The sequence below is a fragment of the Chrysochloris asiatica genome, unplaced genomic scaffold, assembly GCF_000296735.1.
Source record: "Chrysochloris asiatica unplaced genomic scaffold, ChrAsi1.0 scaffold00138, whole genome shotgun sequence".
NCBI lineage: Eukaryota > Metazoa > Chordata > Mammalia > Afrosoricida > Chrysochloridae > Chrysochloris > Chrysochloris asiatica.
Window position 1 is genome coordinate 1,467,007 of NW_006408656.1, and position 18,614 is coordinate 1,485,620.

An 18,614-nucleotide genomic window follows, 5' to 3' on the forward strand; every position below is an offset into this window, starting at 1 on the left:
CCACATTAATCAAAACAATCATACCTCCCTGCTCACAACCATACCCACTTCTTGAAGTTGTGCTTTCCAATCAAATATTTGAAAGTTGTTCCATCACTTTCTTCCTAGTCTGCTTTGTCTGGAAGCTCATTTGAAACCTGCCCATCATGGGTGACCCTGTTGGTATTAGTCCCGTTGAATGATTTCCGAGGAGCAGCTGGTTATCTTGAACTGCTGATCTTGCAGTTCAACCAGCTTTGCAGTCTGGCGCATTAATCCAGTGTCACTAATGTATTAGGATACTAATACATTTCTATTCACTGTTACCAACTCCATTTTAACAAGTATTTAAAAAAATTTTTATGAATTGAGCTCACAATCGAGATTAGTTTTACATTAAAAAAAATCCTACTTTGTTTCATTGCAATGATTGGAATCGCCTGTTTCTTATTTCCATTCCCCCACCTTCCCATTCCCATCCCTTTTCAACTGTCTTTAGGTAAATATATTAAGTGCTGTGGAGTCATGGTGACTGTTTATGGTTTCCTCCGAGGAGCAGCTGGTTGAAAATTGGACCAGAGGATGAAATAGGGCCAATTTCAGGTTCCTTTAGGGAACCTCAAGATTCCCAGATTTCAACAAATCTGTGTTGAAACTTACATGAGGAATAAAAAATGAAGTTTCTAACTTCAGGCAGTTTCAGCAAGTTTGTGGGAAAATGTTATTTACAGTCTCATAAACTTTTTGAAGGCCCTTTATATATTTTAAGACTTCAATGCTCATTTTTGTTCAGCAGTTCAGAAAATTTCATCTCACCTATGGGACCACCAGACATTCAAGAGTTTTTAAATTGTAACCAAGCTCACAATGGTGTTCTGGTGATAACACGTTTAAGATAAAACACTAACTGGCAACAGCAAGGTCAGCAGGTAAAACCCACCAGCCATCCAGAAGCCCTACACATCTATCACTAAGCTCCCAACTTTAAGTGCCGTCGAGTCCATTCCAACCCATAGTAACCCTGTATAGTTCCCTAGGAGCAGCTGGTGAGCTTGAACTACCAACCTTGCAGTTCAAACAGGGCACATTAACCCACAGCGCCACACTAGGACAAAAAGCATTCCATTTGCTCAACCTTGAGCACCTAAGTAAGCTCAATTGTTAAGCACTATCAAGCTGGCTGTGACTCAATGACCCCTATTATTAAGGTTTCCAAAGAGCAGCTGGTGGGTTTGAAGACCCAACTTTGTGCTACACTAACAGGGGTCTTGTTGTGAGTAGAATACAGTGAAGAGGACAAATACTGCCAGGTTCTTACATCTGCAACGGGATAGCAGTATATACCTATAATTTTAAAAGGTTAAGTTGTAAATGCTAATAAACTTGAACACATTTTAAGTCAGCTACTACTTATGCAGATCAAACCTGGTTATGGTTTACACTGACCTAAAAATTGGCTTTAGAACAAGAGGAATGTAGTGGTTTTACAGCTTGTTTATCTACTTTCATTTTACAATGTGGAATTGACCACCGATTGTATTAGAACCACTTCCAACAATCCAATTCTTTTTCCTTAACCACACTATTGGCTGATTTAACAGTCATTTCAAAAAGTAGTGACCATAAGCATGATCCTAAGACGTAGTGGTAAGGAGATGGGCTATGACTATATTTGTTGTTAAGTATCATCAAGTCAGTTCCAGCTCATAGTGACCCTGTATAGGGCTTCCAAGGATTGGTGGCTGTTGAGCCTGAACCACTGATCTTGTGGTTCAAACCAACTTTGCAGTACATACAGCGCATTAACCCACACATAGTGCCACACCAGGACTCTTTAAATATGAACGACATGACATAGAGAAAATAAAATTTATTAAAAATTCATTCACAAAACTGAATTTTAGCTATAACCAACTGCATGGCAGTGAGAATGAAGCACACAATGGCTCAGATAAAGGTCCTCAGGAGGATGTTTCTGCAAAAAGAGGAAAAGATTGTATTTATTTACATAGCAGAAGTAAAAGAATTCTATAAGCAACTCTATCCATTTTCTATATAGGAAATAGTACAGACAGCAAGCCAAATTACTTACCGTTTAAGTTTTAAGTGTGGACAAATGAGATTCTGGCTTTTTTTTTTAAAATGAGTTGATGTCTGTAGTAGCACGTTCGTTCCTAAAAAAGTAAATCATCTTTAGAAAACTAGCTTTTTTCCTGAGACCAAGTCCCATCAAGTTAACCCCACCTCCCACTAATGGTCCACCCACCCTCCCACAGTCATTTTGGGGAAAACTATAATGCGTTACTACTTTGAGCCGTTATTTTAAGAAAAATGGGTCAATAGAAAGTAGAAATTAACAAAAATTAAAGGGCAAAATGTTATCTTAAGTGTAAATAATTACAATAGAAATAATTTAATGTGCTCACACTTCCTTCAATTGGGAGCCATCAAAACTAGGGAATGGATTTAGATAGAATTCATCTCCAGTAAAACCAAGTATATAACTGGACTAGTTTTCTTTTGGCTCAATAGTTAACATTTAGCAGAAAACTGAATTTTAGAGAACTATATAGATGTAAATAAAATCTGTTCTTACCTACCAGCATAGCAATAAAACCTTGCCTCCTGGTTCTGACTGCTAGTCCTAAGAGTCAGATGTACCTTACTCTTGTCTGCCTCCTTCCTTGCGGTGGTCACTGAAACTTCACTCCCTCCTAGCTTTCATGGAGCGTGCCGTGGCCTGCCCCTGGCTTATCTGTACTCCACATACCACAAGTGTCTACTCTCAGCTGTAGAGTGTCTGAGCTCGGAGCCATTCGCGCTATATTTGCTAGCAGTTCCTAGTAGCTGAACATCTCTCCTGGATCTTTAAAGGCATTGTCAGGAATCCTGAGGTATCTGCAAACTCCCTCAACAGTTAAGGTTCCACCTGCTATTGCAAACTCAGCCAGTATCAAACCCATGGAACTATCACCCATACTTCCCCACCCACCAACACCTCCCACCCACCTTTCTCCACCCTCCTCCCCAAATTTCAATCAACAGACCCATGGAATGGAATATACACTATTTATCAACAATCTCTATACTAAGGTACAATGGTGCTGAAATTAAAAAGGGTACCAAAGGGAAGGCTCAGAAGAACCTATGTACAAATAACAATTATTGGAGATTAACCATTTAGATTTAGAAATCATGTTCTATACAAATAACACTTTTAAAATGTGTTTAAAGGAAAGCTGCAGTTAAAGTCAACTTTATATGGATAAAGTTAGTTTCCATTCCCTTTTCTATAATTTTGCTCCCCAGAGTTGTATTTTATCTATAAATCTTTATAAAGACCCACCCATCCAGAACCCAGCATAACTGCAGTTTTCCTTTAATGTAAGCTTCTTTAATGTTAAGAATAAAATTTGGTATCCGTTATATTTTAGAAAGGTCTCCCAAACACTTCTAATCTGTATAATAAACTTATGGGGTGGCATTAGCCACCACCTGGTGCCTACTCTGGCAGAGTAATGAATTTGAGTTTTGAGAAGCATTCAACATGGTTCAGGGGTAGTGGGTAGGGTAAGTCCAAAACTCTGCCGGTCTCAAATCCATACAGTTTTCCATTCCATTCAAGATATTAAATCTTTTTATTGAATACACATGATCATGGATGATACATAAATTTCAATCCCATCTATAATTTTATCTGGTACCATTAATTCAAATTAGATATATTGCATAGGATGTGCCAACAACCATTTTTATAACCAATTGTTTAACTGCTTGGGTGACCATTTAATGGTAAATTCCAGGTTCTTAACATAGCAACTGTCAGTTCAACTATACCATGGTTTCTGCAAATGGCTTCTCTGCCCCCAAGCAGTCCTTCTCTAAGGTTATATAAGTAAACTGAATGGAATCTGGCATCACCCTGAAGGAATTCTAAACTTCACACTGTGGGGTAGTTTATCAAGATGGCTTCAGAGTAGACTAACTTTACACAGCACATTAAAAAAAAGACATTTATTCAGCGTCATGATCAGACTATTACATTTAGCAATCAACAGCATGGGTGCGGAAAAAAAAAATCTACATTAAAACCCTTTGTTGGAATGCTTTACACTTTCCACAGAAGAGAAACTAAAATAACCTGTTATACAATTAGTCACAAATACAGTCCTCGAGTTTGTTTTGTTTTGTTTTTTGCCCATACACATGAGTATTGTCTAAAACATGTCTTCTTTGTAGCAGCTAGGCCCTGCCACCACTGTGCTTGGCTGAGTTCACAAATCTGTTGTAACCTGTAGCTTCCCTGTCACTTCTCTGGCTCTCCTCTCCTGCTAAGCTTTGTTTCCTGTTGAACAATATGGAATAAAGTTGTTAATCTAAACACATTAAGACTCAAGGCTACAATCCAATAGCAAGTTGTTTCCCACAAATTTTGCTGTGCTTGAATATTAATATCCACAATTTTACTACAATTATGTTAACTGTTGCACTGCTCAGCTACATTAGGGTTACTGGGTTCATTAGCAATTATAAAAATTAACTCAAAACATGAAAAGGTGCCTACTTACCTGGCTATCATTAAAACCTTCTGCCACTCCCATAGCTACTGCTGCTGCTTGAACCGCCATAGCCACCTGAGGGAAGAATATTGGGTACGGTTTGAGTGTCTAATAATTCCATTTGAGATATGTATGATCATCATAATAAAATTCAAGCTACACCAATATTACATAGATACAATACCTTGGTTTCGTGGTTTGGCAAAATATTGACCTCCACCACCATAAGGGCCAGAGCTTCTACCTCCAAAATTTCCTCCCTTCATGGGTCCAAAATTTGAAGACTGATTATTGTAATTGCCAAAATCATTATAGCTTCCACCGCCTCCAAAATTGCTTCCTAGGAAGGGAAAAAGGCCTTTGTGTTACTTGGAGGACGATAAAACCTGTCAGTATTAGTATTCACAAGTGAAGAAAAGGTTTTATCATTTGCTTGCCCTTTCCCTCCCAAGCTACTTTGGTTCTAGTCACTGGTTATCTCTGCAATCCCATCTTCTCTGGTCAGGGCATTAAGTTGAATAATCCAGCAGCTTAAAAAGAAAACCAACCCATAAGATTATAAGATTGTTAAATTTGTTTATGTGTTTTTTAAAAAAGATCTAATTTCTAGCCTTGAAGGGCTTTAGAGCTTTTTGCCATTTAGGGCCACTGCTAACAAACTTCTTGGATATATCAACTAAGTGCCTCAGGTCCCAGAATGAAGACCCTAAATCCTGCAGTGGAAGCTAATCTAATTCCAATAAAGATACCACTATCCACTTATGTCATCTACTTAATAGTGAGTGAGGCGGCCCCAGCTTAAAGCTAGGAGGAGGTAGTAGCACAGCAAATCTATTTACCTTTGAAATATACCATGCAGTGTTAACACTTAATGCTGTATAACAGCATCAAACCCAAAAAACATGGGCAAACTCTAAGAGGCTAGTCTAGCTTTCACACCAAGTACTTGCATCACTGGATACCTACCACTACCACCGCCAAAGCCGCCTCCGCCTCCTCCGTTGTTATAGCTGCCACTCCCGCCATAGCCACTGCCCTGGTTTCCATAACCCTGTCCACCACTTCCATAGCCTCTGTTTCCTCCAGAGTAACCAGGGCCGCCTCCTCCATAACCACCTACAAGAATACAATTCTTCTCAATAAGACAAAAGTATTTGACAATCAATACCTGTGCAAGCACAGGGCTAAAGGCTTGCCCACAGCATGCGTATTATGGTGAGAATTGAGTTTGTCATGCACTACTTTTAGTGTCGACTAGCCTACCTAAAGGTAATGGGAGCGTGCCTACATGTTCCTTATTGAAAACAAAAATCAACCAGGATGAGCCACTCACCATCATTACCAAATCCATTATAACCATCCCCACTGCCTCCATATCCACCACCACCTCGGCTGCCACCAAAGCCACCTGGAAGAAATAAGTTTCCATTTTAGGAGGTAGTCCTTATTCTACATAACACAATTGCCAATTCTTGGCTTTTCACTAACCAGGAGAATGACATTTTAACAAAACATATCTTTGAAGATAATGATCAGACGTTACATACTACACCTCTTACATTGTTGTGGACATAATACTCAGCTTCTAACCTAAAAGGTCAGTGGCTTGAAATCAACAGCTGCTCTGTGGGGTTATTCTGTCCCATGACTACACTTTGGTCAGAATACACTGGAAGCAATGGTTTTTCACACGCAGCACCATAGGTGTTATCGTAGACTATCAATTTACAGCTTTGATACGTATTATCATACATACCTCGTCCGCTGAAGTTTCCTCCACGACCAAAGTTGTCATTCCCACCAAAACCACCTCCACGGCCACCACCGAAGTTTCCAGAACCACTTCGACCTTTGAGAAACAAGTTATGTCAGACCATACAGTTTGGGTTGCCCTGAATTAACGTTTAAGGTTTAAGCAACACACACCTCTTTGACTGGAGGAGGCACTGGCCATCTCTTGCTTTGACAGGGCTTTCCTTACTTCACAATTGTGGCCATTCACAGTATGGTACTTCTGGACTAAAAAATTTCAAAAGAAAATAAATCTTTGTGTTTCAAACACCACATGGATCTTAGAATCCTACTAAGGTCCAATCATCTGATACTTACTAACAATCTTATCTACAGAGTCATGGTCATCAAAGGTTACAAATGCAAAGCCCCTCTTCTTGCCACTGCCTCTGTCTGTCATGATTTCAATCACTTCAATCTTTCCATACTGCTCAAAATAATCTCTTAGGTGATGCTCTTCGGTGTCTTCTTTAATGCCACCAACAAAAATCTTTTTCACAGTTAAGTGGGCACCTGGTCTTTGAGAGTCCTTAAATAAAAAGGAAACCACATTAAGTTACTTAGTTAAAAAAAAACCATGGCTACCTCCCAAAATCCAGAAGTCCAACAATCTTCCAATACTCTTTCTGGCACATTTCCAAAGGACCAAGAGGAGAAACTTACTTCTCTTGAAACAGCCCTCTTTGGTTCCACCACTCTTCCATCCACCTTGTGTGGCCTTGCATTCATGGCTGCATCCACCTCCTCCACAGTAGAATAAGTGACAAACCCAAAGCCTCTGGAGCGCTTGGTGTTTGGATCTCTCATCACCTGAGGAAGTTGTCAATTCATTTAACACATGGCTAAGATCCCAGTCGCTATTACCATTCTCATACTGAACGAGGAAACAGGGAATTTTATACCAGTAATATTACAAAGCACTTTAGTTTGTCATTGTTCTAGGTATTGAGTTGGGATCCTGGAGGTCCAAGATAATCAGTAAAGTCACACTGTCCAAGCTACAATTCTAATAACCTTTATGTTCAAACAGGAGCCCCCAAAAACATGAACCGAAGAAAAAGGCTTCATTCTGCCTTTTATCTTACCACACAGTCCGTGAGCGTCCCCCATTGCTCAAAATGGCTCCTCAGGCTCTCATCTGTTGTTTCAAAGCTCAAACCTCCGATGAAGAGTTTCCGCAGCTGTTCGGGCTCTTTAGGAGACTAGGAGTAGGAAACAACGTTGAAGATATTACACGTAACTCAGTTTCCAAAAGCACAACTAGGCACTCGCATACATAGCATTGTTCCACCTGAGTGCGACAAGCCACGTGCTTCTTCCTATCTGGGTGGCGCGACGTTGGGGGTTAATAGGCTCGCGAAGCCTGAGGCGCATGCGTCCCTACACGCCTTAAGACGCACGCGCAACAAAAGGACTTGGCAGGGAGACCTACGTCGCCAATCGAAGAGTAAAAACGCTATTCCATAGAGCCAAGGTAAAAAATAATAATAGCAAAAGCACACCGACAGTGCCTAACAGTTCTGCCGTGCGTAACCCAAGCCCAGTATAATTAATGGTTGCCGGACGGCGGCCTCATGGCGACGACGAAGACAAAATGGCGACTTGAACTTCGGGAGGGGTAGGCCCTGGCAGGACGGAAGCAACTGCCGATACAGATGGTGCCAGCAATAAAATAAAGCCGAATGTTAAAGAACGCAGTAAGAAGATAGGAAGAAAATAAGTTGAAATGGACATCTTACTCACCTCTGACTTAGACATGACGGCGGTGAGGGGGGAGAAAAAAAAAAAAGACGATGCTTCCTCCGCGGTGTCCACGAGCAGAAAGGAGTAGGCTAACGAACGTATCTGCCAGCCTACCTACGGCCTCTCTTTTTTATCCCGCCTTCTCACTTTCGGGATTGGGAGTGTCCGCTTTTGCTTAGTTCTGATTGGATAAGTGATATATCTTCCTCATACTATTGGTTTGTAATGCTGCACAGCTCTGTTACGTCATCCATTTGGGCGGTCTACTCAGGCTCCACCCATTGAAGTCTATTGGTTCCTGAATAATGATAATTTTAGTTAATCTGATTGGTTACCCGGCCAGTCATTCATGTTTGAATGTAACTAAAGTGGTTAAAGGAGTCGTGGTGTGTGGCTCTTTGGGTTAATACGCTAGACCGTAAAGTTGGTTTGAACCCCAAGATTGGTGGTTCAAGCTCACCAGCTGCTCGTCAGAAACCCTATATATAGGGTCGCTATGGGTCGGGACTTGGCAAAAACAACAAAGTATTTAAAGGGCCCCTGGTGGCGCAGTGGTTAAGCGCCTGACTGAGATACGAAAGGTCAGCGGCTTGAACTTTGTCGTCGTTCTAAACACATTTACAGCCTTGGAAACCATGGTGGTGGCGGTGGTGGTGGTTATGTGCCGTGGAGTCGGTTTCCACTCATAGCGACCATGTACAGGGTTTCCGAGGCCGTAAATCTTTACCGGAGCAGAAAGTCTCATCTTTCTCCCGCGGGACAGCTAGTAGTTTCGAACTGCTGACCCTAAGGTTCGTAGCCTGATTCGTAACCACTACGCTAGGGTAACCGGGCTGCTAACCTCAAGGTTGGCAGTTCGAAACTACCAGCTATTCCAAGAGAGAAAGATAAGGCTTTCTGCTCCCGTAAAGATTTACGGCCTCGGAAATCCTGTGCAGGGTCGCTATGAGTCGGAACCGACTCCACGGCACTTAACAACAACAACCCTACGGTAATTATGTCAGAATTCTACTCAACGGGAATGGGTTTGATTTCAGGATGCTTAAGTTTTGGATTCTCCACCCTCCAAGTAGTGCATTCCTTTTAAAAGCACGCCAAATAGTGTACATTAGAAATGCATTTAGCCTGTAACAGATTTTGGGCGGAGGTGTGGAGTGGTATTCAAGATCACCTACAAGGCCCATGTGTAGTTAAAAAAAAAAAAAAAAATATATATATATATACATATATATGTATATATGTACACATGTATATATGTATATGTATATATATGTGTATGGGGAGGCTGCGCAGGCGCACTAAGAAGTTCCACCTGCCGTTTGGGACACGTGAAATGGCGGGCGGGAGTGGCGTTGAACCCACAGCGCCTGCGTAGTGGCGGGACTTGCGCAGGCATAATGGGCGGAGAAAGGGTCAGGGCTCAGGATTGGTCGCGCAAGCGCAGAGAAGGATCCGTTTTGGCGGGCGGTTGGCGTTGCGCAGAAGGAGGCGGCAGCAGTGGCTTGTGGTCCGGCCTTGCCACAGAGTAACAGAGAAGACGTTAGCGTGAGTGATCACTCTCGATCCCGGGTAAGTGTCTGACAATCTTATCTATCCATAGGAGGTCTTAAACCGTTTTCAATCGGACCCGTTATTGTGTGGAATGAATGGGCCTCGGGGTGGGGGACAGTGAAGGGGGGACCGGTGAGTCGGGCCAACCAATGGATGAGCAGGGGGCGGGATGTTTTAATCCCTGTGGGGTTTTCGGCGCTGTGCAGCCCTAGCGTTTGACTGGCGACGTTATAGGCCAATTAGGTGTGCCTACATCTACCGACTGATCGTCCTAGGGCCTTCGGAATGTGGGAGGCGGGTTTTCCCCTCCTGAGCAGTGGTTCTTTGAACCAATGAACACTAAGCGCGCGGTAGGTTGGGCTTCTCCGAGAATCCGCGATCTGACTCCAATGGGGGATGCGGAGTCGGGCGGGTAAATGGATGGACCAAATCTGGAACCAGTGAGCAAATAGTCTCCAGAAAGCTCTCGGGCCAGACGTCCAATCAGCGCTCCAGTCGAGAGGGAGGTCTTAGATTTGGGGTTGTTAGGAGAGGATTCAAAGACTGTTGGCGTGTGGCGGTGTATAATTTATCCACGGTGCTTTCTCAAACGGAGTCTTGGGCCACCATCCCATACATCTCCATGGAAAGAAAACCTATAAATTTGCCTCTCTGTACCTGAGTTTGACCTTTTTTCCAACATCAGTACTTCCCATCCATCACACTTTTTTTGTGGGAAGCAGAAGTCATTTAACTCTGGAAACGCGCTTCTTTAGCAAAGCTGACTGATGACTGTTACAACGAATGGGATAAATATGTACTGTCATGGACAAGATTACAGAACAATGCATATTTCTACAGACTAATATGTATGTGTTAATTTTGGGAAGGTACACATCAGGGACATAGTGGCATCGAAGTGAGTCTTTGCAGGGATAATCATTTGTGATTAAAGTTAAGTAAAAAATAAAAGTAGTTTTTGTATTTCCAGTTACAGTCAAGTACTTTTCATCACCCCTTCTTACACTTGTAAAAAAGAGTTTAGAACTAAGGGTTGTTTTCTAAAAGAAGTTAGCGCTCCGATTTTGTGGAGTTTTTTCCTAAAACTTATTTTGCTGTTGAGAATACCCTATACACCGCAAAACAGACCAAGTCAGTATTTTCTAACTGTACAGTTTAGTGACATTGATTACATTCTTCTGAGTTGTGCAATCACTTATTATGGTTCCCATTAATCTTTTAACTTGTCAATTTGATTCCTATCAATAGGAAGATAATAACTTTTTAAGTGCTTAGAGTGTGCTAGATGTCATGCTAAGTGTGTTGCACATATTTTCTGTGTCCCTAATGCCTGTATCTTAGTCTCTGAGGAATTTTCCTCTCCACCCCTTTCCCCTTTCCATTTTTCCACGAACTTTTTGAAGTCCTTTAGTTTTTCCCCCACCCACACCATTAAAGATTTTCTAAGTGTCTCTTTCTGTTCTTTGAGGATGTCTGAATATGGAGAAGAAGGAAGCGGCTTAAGGAGGGTGATGTTTAGGTGTTGGGGAGAGAAGAACCATTCATCACCTGGATAACTCACTGCCTTTTGCTTATATTTCTTTCTAGGTTTTTTTCCCCCTGGCAGTCCATCTGCTGGTAATGCTTATTCTACTATTTCAGGATGTTTTGGGAAAATATATAAATTTTTATTACATGTTGTATGAGAGTCTTTACTGAATTATTTGTGAATTTATTTATGTCAAGAGAAAAATATTAAATGCTATATGTTAATAAACTTCAGTACACTTAAGATTAGAGACCTTTCAAAGTTAGTACTCCCCCAAACTGAAAAATGATTATTTTACTTAAACTCATGATGAATTTCATTTATATGTGGTTATAAGTCTACTTGTAGATAGGATAATGGTTCAACTGTTTCTCTTCCAAGAACTAAAGTGGACTGGGCTAAGGGTGTATGTCCCCAATTTAAAACGGGGTCGCTCAATATTAGCACTGCTGACACTTTGAACTAGGTAATTCTTTATTGTGGAGAGCTTCCCTTTGGTTAAGAATTCAGCTTCTAACCCAAAGGTCAGCAGTTCAAACTCACCAACTGCTTGTGGGAGTATGATACGACAGTCAGCTTCCATAAAGATTGTTGTTATTAAGTGCCATCCAGTTGGTCCGAATTACAGCCTTGGAAATGCTAGGGTGTTCTATCTCCCCTGTAGGGTCACCATGATTTGAAATGGACTTGATGTCAACAAGTTTGGGGTTTTTTTGGTTATCTGCATTGTAGGATGTTTAACAGCATCTTTGTCCTATAATCTGTTAGACACCAATAGCATCACACATACATTCCCCCTAACCTTACCCTCAGTGTGATCACCAAAAGTTCTCCAGACATTGCCAAATGTGATGATGTGTGTAGCAAAAACTCCACTGGTTGTAAACTTGTTCTAAAATGGTAGGTGCTAGTGTTGAAATCCTAGGGAGCATGATGGCTCTGCTCTGTAGGATACACATTGACTTATAAGCCATTAGGTCAGCGGTTCAACTCCATCAGCCATTGTGTGGGAGAAAGATGAAACTTTCTGCTCTCACAAAGATTTACAGCCATTTTGATGGTACTTTAAAGTTTTTGAGTTCTGGTGTAGCACTGTAGGATAAGCACTGGACTGCTAACCGCAAGGTCAGTGGTTCATACTTACTAGCTGTTCCTTGGAAACTCGATATTGTCATGAGTCAGAACCTACTGCTTGACACTTAACAAGAGTTGATTATCTCTTAGGAATAATTTAAATAAAGGAGGCAGAAAAAAGATGAAGCCTTTAGGGAGTGGCTTGTTTTCACCATTTCTTGTAATTCAAACACATGATTGATTGCATTTTGTGTTTGGCTTCCTGAAATAATTACAAATGTTTTTGAATAAGGTACACCTTGCTTTATGTGCAGCTTAAGTTTTCATCTGATTTAACTCTCTCCTTTTCTAGGATTCTTTTAGGTTAGTGTCTCACACTTTTTGACATGACCCTCAGTAAGAAATACATTTTACACTGATTCTATACGCAGATTAAGGAGATCTGGTAGCGTAGTGGTTACGAATCGGGCTGCGAACTGCAAGGTCAACAATTCGAAACTACCAGCTCTTCTACGGGAGAAAGATGAGACTTTCTGCTCCTGTAAAGATTTACAGCCTCGGAAACCCTATACAGGGTTGCTATGAGTCGGAACTGACTCCACGACACACAACAACATACACAGATTGAAACAAGTTTCACTATGCACAACACTCTGATATTTTCTAAGTGCAGATCAATTTCACTTGAACTGGTTTCACAGCCTAGGACTTTGTAAGACTCATTTTTAGGGGGCAGTGGAGAAAAAAACCCTGAATAGTGGTGGTGGCCAGATATAGGGTATCGGAGGCTGTAATTCTTTATAGGAGCAGAAAGTCTCATCTCTCCCACAGAGCAACTGCTGTATTTGAACTGCAGACTCTCTTAGAAGCCCAGTTCATAATCTACTACACTACCAGGTCACCTTGATCTAAATAATAGATAATAAAATTGTACCACTTTAGATATTCTCTAAGGGCATTTCTCCCTCTCCAGCCCCAGGTACGTGGGTTTATACATCCTTGAATTGACCCCCTCATAAGGAGCATAGTGGTTATGAATCGGGCTGCGAACCGCAAGGTCAGCAGTTCGAAACTACCAGCTGTTCCGTAGGAAAAAGATGAGGCTTTCTGCTCCTGTAAAGATTTACAGCCTCAGCAACCCTGTACAGGCTTGGTATGAGTCGGAACCGACTCCACAGCACATGACCACCACTGCTCATTTAGTATATTATTGATGTGATTTTCTTTGAAATATTACAGAACCTTTTCCATAGTGCGCAAGTGTGATGAATATTTCTATCTGGTGGAGGTAATTTAAAGAGTTGAGTTTATATTAAACAATAAGTTAGATTAGAAACACTTGTGCTTAGAATGTAGAGGCTCTCTTATTACAGCAAATTTTAAAAGGATTGTTAACTAAAAGGAGAAAATCACACATCTTCACTTGTCTGTCTGAAAACTATTTAAGTAGTAAGCTTCTGTTTGAGTAGTAGGAGAACAGAGTGATAGTTGGGAAAGTGAAGAAACATACATTTCAAATGACTAGAGGTCCTGGTGTATAGGAAAAGCTCTGGACTGCAACATCGGCTTAAACTGCAAGGTTGGTAGTTGAAACCCACCAGTGACTCCTCAGAAACTATACATGGTCATTATGAGTTGGAACTGGCTGGACAACACCTAACAACAACAGAGTTAAATGTTTAGTAAAGCTCTGGAGACTCAGAACCTTTAAAAGTAGCTATAGAAAAAAGAAAGGCATACATTAGGGCATAGAGATTTCTGAGAAAGACTGACATCATTTTTGCTTTTGTTGGAGTATATTTAACCATATAGCATGATTTTCATATCTTATTGAAATTACCTATTTAATATCCAACCAGAAACCAAGCCCATTGCAATTGATTGAGTCAATTTCAACTCATAGCAACCTTTTTGGGCAGAGTAGAGCTGCCCTACTGTAGGGTTTTCAAGGCTGTAAATCCTTAAGCAGACTACCACGTCTTTATCATGTGGAACAACTGTAAGCACCACTAGTAAGCACTCCTTATTTAATGATCTCATAAAACATTGCAGGAGTTTGGTTTGGTTTGGTTTGGTTATTTGCTCCTTTTATTTGGTGTACTTTTACGTTTTGCCTTACATGTAATTCAGACCTTAAGCTACTGTGGATATTGATTTAAAAAGTAACAAATGACAGTGGGAGATAATGCTTGTAACTGATATTATATGGTTACTATTTACACGTTGTTATTCATGAACTAGGACTCTGGGCAATCATCTTTCTCCCTGACATAAAACTTTTATTTTGTTTCTCTGCTTATATAGAGGATGACTTTTATTGATAATTGTACCAATGGGAAGGAGTCCAGGTCATCCTGAGCAGAACTGGCTTGTGCAGAATCCACGATACAGATTTGCTGGATTTCTGTAACACACTTAAAATCACATATTCATTTCTGATGACAACTTTACACTTGTGTTGGCAGAACACCCACAGTGACAACTGCTGCCTATGTTTAGTCTGTCCAGGAGCTCTACCAGTGAGCATGTTTGGGAAAAAAACCTACACTGTTCTTGTTAGCAGCTATGTAAATATTAGACCTTTTTGAGTTGGTCTTAGGCCTGCCAAGTTTTGGGGGTAGGGTGGAGGCTGCAAACTGCATCCTGTGGTTGCTTCAGTTTATCCTTTAGAATGAGGGATTGAAGATTTTTGGCATACTTTGTATCATTTGAAGCAGGATGCTTTTTGAATTAGTAATTAGCTTTATCTATCCAGTTTATGTGTTTAAACCTTCCCTGTGTATTTAGTTTCCTGTGGCTTTTGTAACCAATTATCACAAATTTGGTGGCTTAAAAAAAGAGAAATTTATTCTGTCACAGTTTTGAAAGCCACAAGTCTGAAATCAAGGTGTTGGCGGGGCTGTCCTCCCTCTGGGAGCACTATGGGGAAATCTGTTCTTTGCCTGTTTTCTGCTTTTTTCTGTTTTGTCCTAACCTCTGATATCTTCTCAAAAGTTCCTCTGCCCCTCTCTAAGATACATGTGATTGTACTTGGGGGCTTACATACAAAAATCAAGGACAAACTCTCAAGATCATTTTCAATGAAATAGTATTGACAGGTTTGCGAAGTTAGATGTGGACATCTCTTTTTGGGGGTCTGCCATTCAGCCCACTACATTCCTATTCCCTAACCACTATCCAAAGAAATTTAATCTTTTAAAAAAAAAAAAAAAATTTTTTTTTTTAATGGTTATTTACAAAAGGAAAGAGGTAATTGGAAAAAACAAAACAACCAAAAAAACAGGTGCAAGAAGTCTGGGTTTTCTTTCACCTTCTGCTGTTAACTAGAGGTATAAACTTGAGTGAGTCATTTGACCTCTGTGGTGTCTCTAGTTTCTTCATCTTATATGGAAGGAGTTAGATACCAACCACTTGCTGTCAAGCTGATTCATATTCATGGTGATCCCATGTATGTCAAAGTAGTACTGTGCCATAGGACTTTGAATAGCTGATTTTTCAGAACCATATCAGCTAGGCTTTTCTTCCATCTGGGCAGACACACTTCTAACCTGTCCATTAGTAGCTGAGTCCATTAACCATTTGCACCTCCATGTAATAGCTAATGACTTTTTAGATCTAAGTTTTTACAAAGTGACTCCTAACTCTTGGAGTTTGTATTTAAAGTAATAATTATACTTTGTTAATTAAGTAATGATTATGTGAATCAAGAATTCATACTAATATTTGGACCATCATAGTTCTGTGGTGGTCATGCTTAGAGTCTGAAGACTGAATTGCTGGTTGATTGTCAGACTCCTCAGGGTACTAACAGAATAATAATAATTAAAAAAATCTATACTTGTTAATTGTATATTTACGCCTTTTGAAAGAAATGGCTTTCTAAAGGGATGTAATAGGTTAGCTGGACAGTTTTCACTCATCCTAATGAATAGGAACTAACAACAGTGAGGGTAACTTGTTAAGTGCTATCAAGTTGGCATTGATTCATAACAGCCCTGTTTAGGGTTTCCAAGGAGCAGCTGGTTAGTTTGAACTGCTCACCCTGCAGTTCAAATTGATCTTGCCTTCCAGTGCGTTATCCTGCAGTGCCACACCAGGACTCCTCCCCAGGTAGCTGACAGCTGTTAATTGCCAGAGTCCTGGCCACCCTACCACATGTACGGAGTAGAGCTATTCCTTTGGGTTTTCAAGGCAGATTGCCAGGTCTGTCTATCAAGGTGCCTATGCTAAAGTTTAAGGAGCTCTGGTAGCGTGGTTACGAATCGGGCTGCTAACCTCAAGGTGTCGGCAGTTCAAAACTACCAGCCAGTCCGTGGGAGAACGATGATAAGGCTTTCTGCTCTCATAAAGATTTACAGCTTCGGCAGCCCTATGCAGGGTCACTATGAGTCTAGAACCGATTACACAGTACGTAACAACAACAATGCTAAAGCTTGAGGCTCCATTCTTTCTGCTAGTAATTAAACACTTAAACATCTGGTCACTGAGGGAACCTATCAAGTAGTGGTTATTATTAAGTACCATTGAGTTGGTTGGGCTCATAGCCCAACTGCATAGGGTTTCTAAGGAGCGACTGGTGGGTTTGGACCACAGACCTTCAGTTTAGCAGTTCAGTGTTTATCTTACAGCACCATGCCAGATAGTGTTGTTGTTATGTGCCATGGAGTCAGTTCCGACTCATAGTGACCCTGTACAGGGTTTCTGAGGCTGTAAATCTTTATGGGAGCAGAAAGGCTCATCTTTCTCCTGTGGAACAGCTGGTAGTTTCGAACTGCTCACCCTGAGGTTTGCAGCCCAATTCGTAACTACTACGCTACAATGCCATCAAGTCGATACTGACTCATAGCGACCCTGTATAGGGTTTCCGAGGAGTGGCTAATAGTAGTTGGTCAAACTAAAACACTGACATTTTCTACCTAAAAGAAACTAGGGTGTGTGCAGAGTCAAAAATTGTTTGCCTCTTATGAGGGGGCATCAAAAAGTTCTAATTCCATTTTTCCAGGCATATTTTGAAGCCCCCTCCTGTTCTTCAGATTTACTGAGTGACCTTTGCATTGGGCTTTATTGCTAGGAAGGACACTAGAAAGAATGATATTGAGATGCTTATTTGAAAGAACTATTATTTCAAGATCAAGTTCTGTATCGCAGTCTCATTTTTTTTTTTAATTTCTTCCATGGCTAGGTGAACCAAATTCAAGTATTTCTCTGATTGTAATCTGTGTTTCTTAGAATAAAGAAGGTTCATATCTGAGCCAACCGTTATAATTATGTTGGAATAAAATGCCCTGTGCTAAACAGAGGTCAACTAACAGACTGGGAAATCTATATTAAGTTTTGTTTCTGTTGTAAATCCTTGAACTTTCTGTTCTTTGTTTCTCATCCCTAAATCAGTAAAACTCACTTACCTCACAGGGAGTTGTGGGGTATAATACACTTTGTTCAGTATTTTATAATAAACTATATTTAAGGATCTGATAACACATAGACAAGTCTCATTTATATGAGTAGTTGAAAACAAGCATAGATGAAAATTACAGATAGTTCAGAAAATTTATTAAAGTTATTTTTAACTTTATTATCAAATATTTTTCCTTCACTTGCTATATATTTTGCAGTGTTTTCTTGTTCTTTTTTTCTTACCAGACCTATGAAATAGGAAAGATAACACAAGTTTAGGTGTGGCACTGTAGGATAAACACTGGACTGCAAAGTTGGCAGTTCAAACCCACCAGCTGCTCCTTGGAAACAGGGTTGTTATAAGTTGGAACCAACTTGATGGCACTTAACAACAAGGTGGTAAAGGGCTTGGTAATTTATCAAGAGGACACAACAAACCTATAATTGTATGTGTACAACTTAAAACTTAAAAATGCATAAAGAAGACACTGATAGAACTAAAAGAAATAGGCATCAGTTAAGTGGATATTTTGGCATACATCATCTCAATAGTTGATAGAATGTTGTTGTTAAGTACCTGTAGAGTTTCCAAGGAGCAGCTGCTGAGTTTGAACTGCCAACCTGTGGTTCAGACTGACCTTACAGTATAGTGCATTACCCCACAGCCCCACACCAGGACTCCAATTGATAAAATAAGATAGAAAATCAGTAAGGAAATAGACTTTGAACAGCACTGTCAAACAACATGATCTAATTAACATGTATAGAACACTCCACCCAAGGACAGCAAAATACACATTCTTTTCAAAGGCACATCAAACATTTAACCAAAATAGATGATCTTCTTGACCATAAAGTAAGTCTCACATTTAAAAGGATTTAATCATATAAAGTATGTTTTCCTAACAGTGAAATTAGAAAACATCAACAGAAAAACATCTGAAATTTTTTTCTATTATCTTGAAACAAAACTCACTTCTAACTAACCTGTG

The 18,614-nt window shown here is 40.4% G+C and overlaps 2 protein-coding genes across 3 annotated transcripts in view; one reads left to right on the forward strand and one right to left on the reverse strand.

Annotated features, from left to right (window-relative positions):
- Nucleotides 1-3,978: 3,978 nt before the first annotated feature.
- On the reverse strand, nt 3,979-8,148 carry HNRNPA1 (heterogeneous nuclear ribonucleoprotein A1). Of its 2 annotated transcripts, none has more exons than XM_006869931.1 (10): nt 8,073-8,148; nt 7,415-7,531; nt 6,993-7,139; nt 6,648-6,858; nt 6,465-6,557; nt 6,295-6,387; nt 5,872-5,946; nt 4,723-4,878; nt 4,556-4,613; nt 3,979-4,326 (listed from the first exon to the last, which is right to left on the reverse strand). In XM_006869931.1, the coding sequence occupies exons 1-9, from the start codon at nt 8,085-8,087 to the stop codon at nt 4,558-4,560; spliced, it is 963 nt and encodes a 320-aa protein (XP_006869993.1). In that variant the 5' UTR covers nt 8,088-8,148; the 3' UTR covers nt 3,979-4,326; nt 4,556-4,557. The 2 variants fall into 2 exon arrangements, with proteins under 2 accessions (XP_006869993.1, XP_006869992.1); XM_006869930.1 differs by lacking the exon at nt 3,979-4,326 and adding an exon at nt 5,505-5,654 and having other exon boundaries at nt 4,558-4,613; nt 8,073-8,087.
- Nucleotides 8,149-9,548: 1,400 nt separating this feature from the next.
- CBX5 (chromobox homolog 5) overlaps nt 9,549-18,614 on the forward strand; it is a 30,800-nt gene continuing 21,734 nt past the window's right edge. Inside the window, exon 1 of the mRNA XM_006869932.1 lies at nt 9,549-9,641. The gene's annotated coding sequence lies outside the window, so the exon portion shown is untranslated. The remainder of the gene's footprint in view (nt 9,642-18,614) is intronic.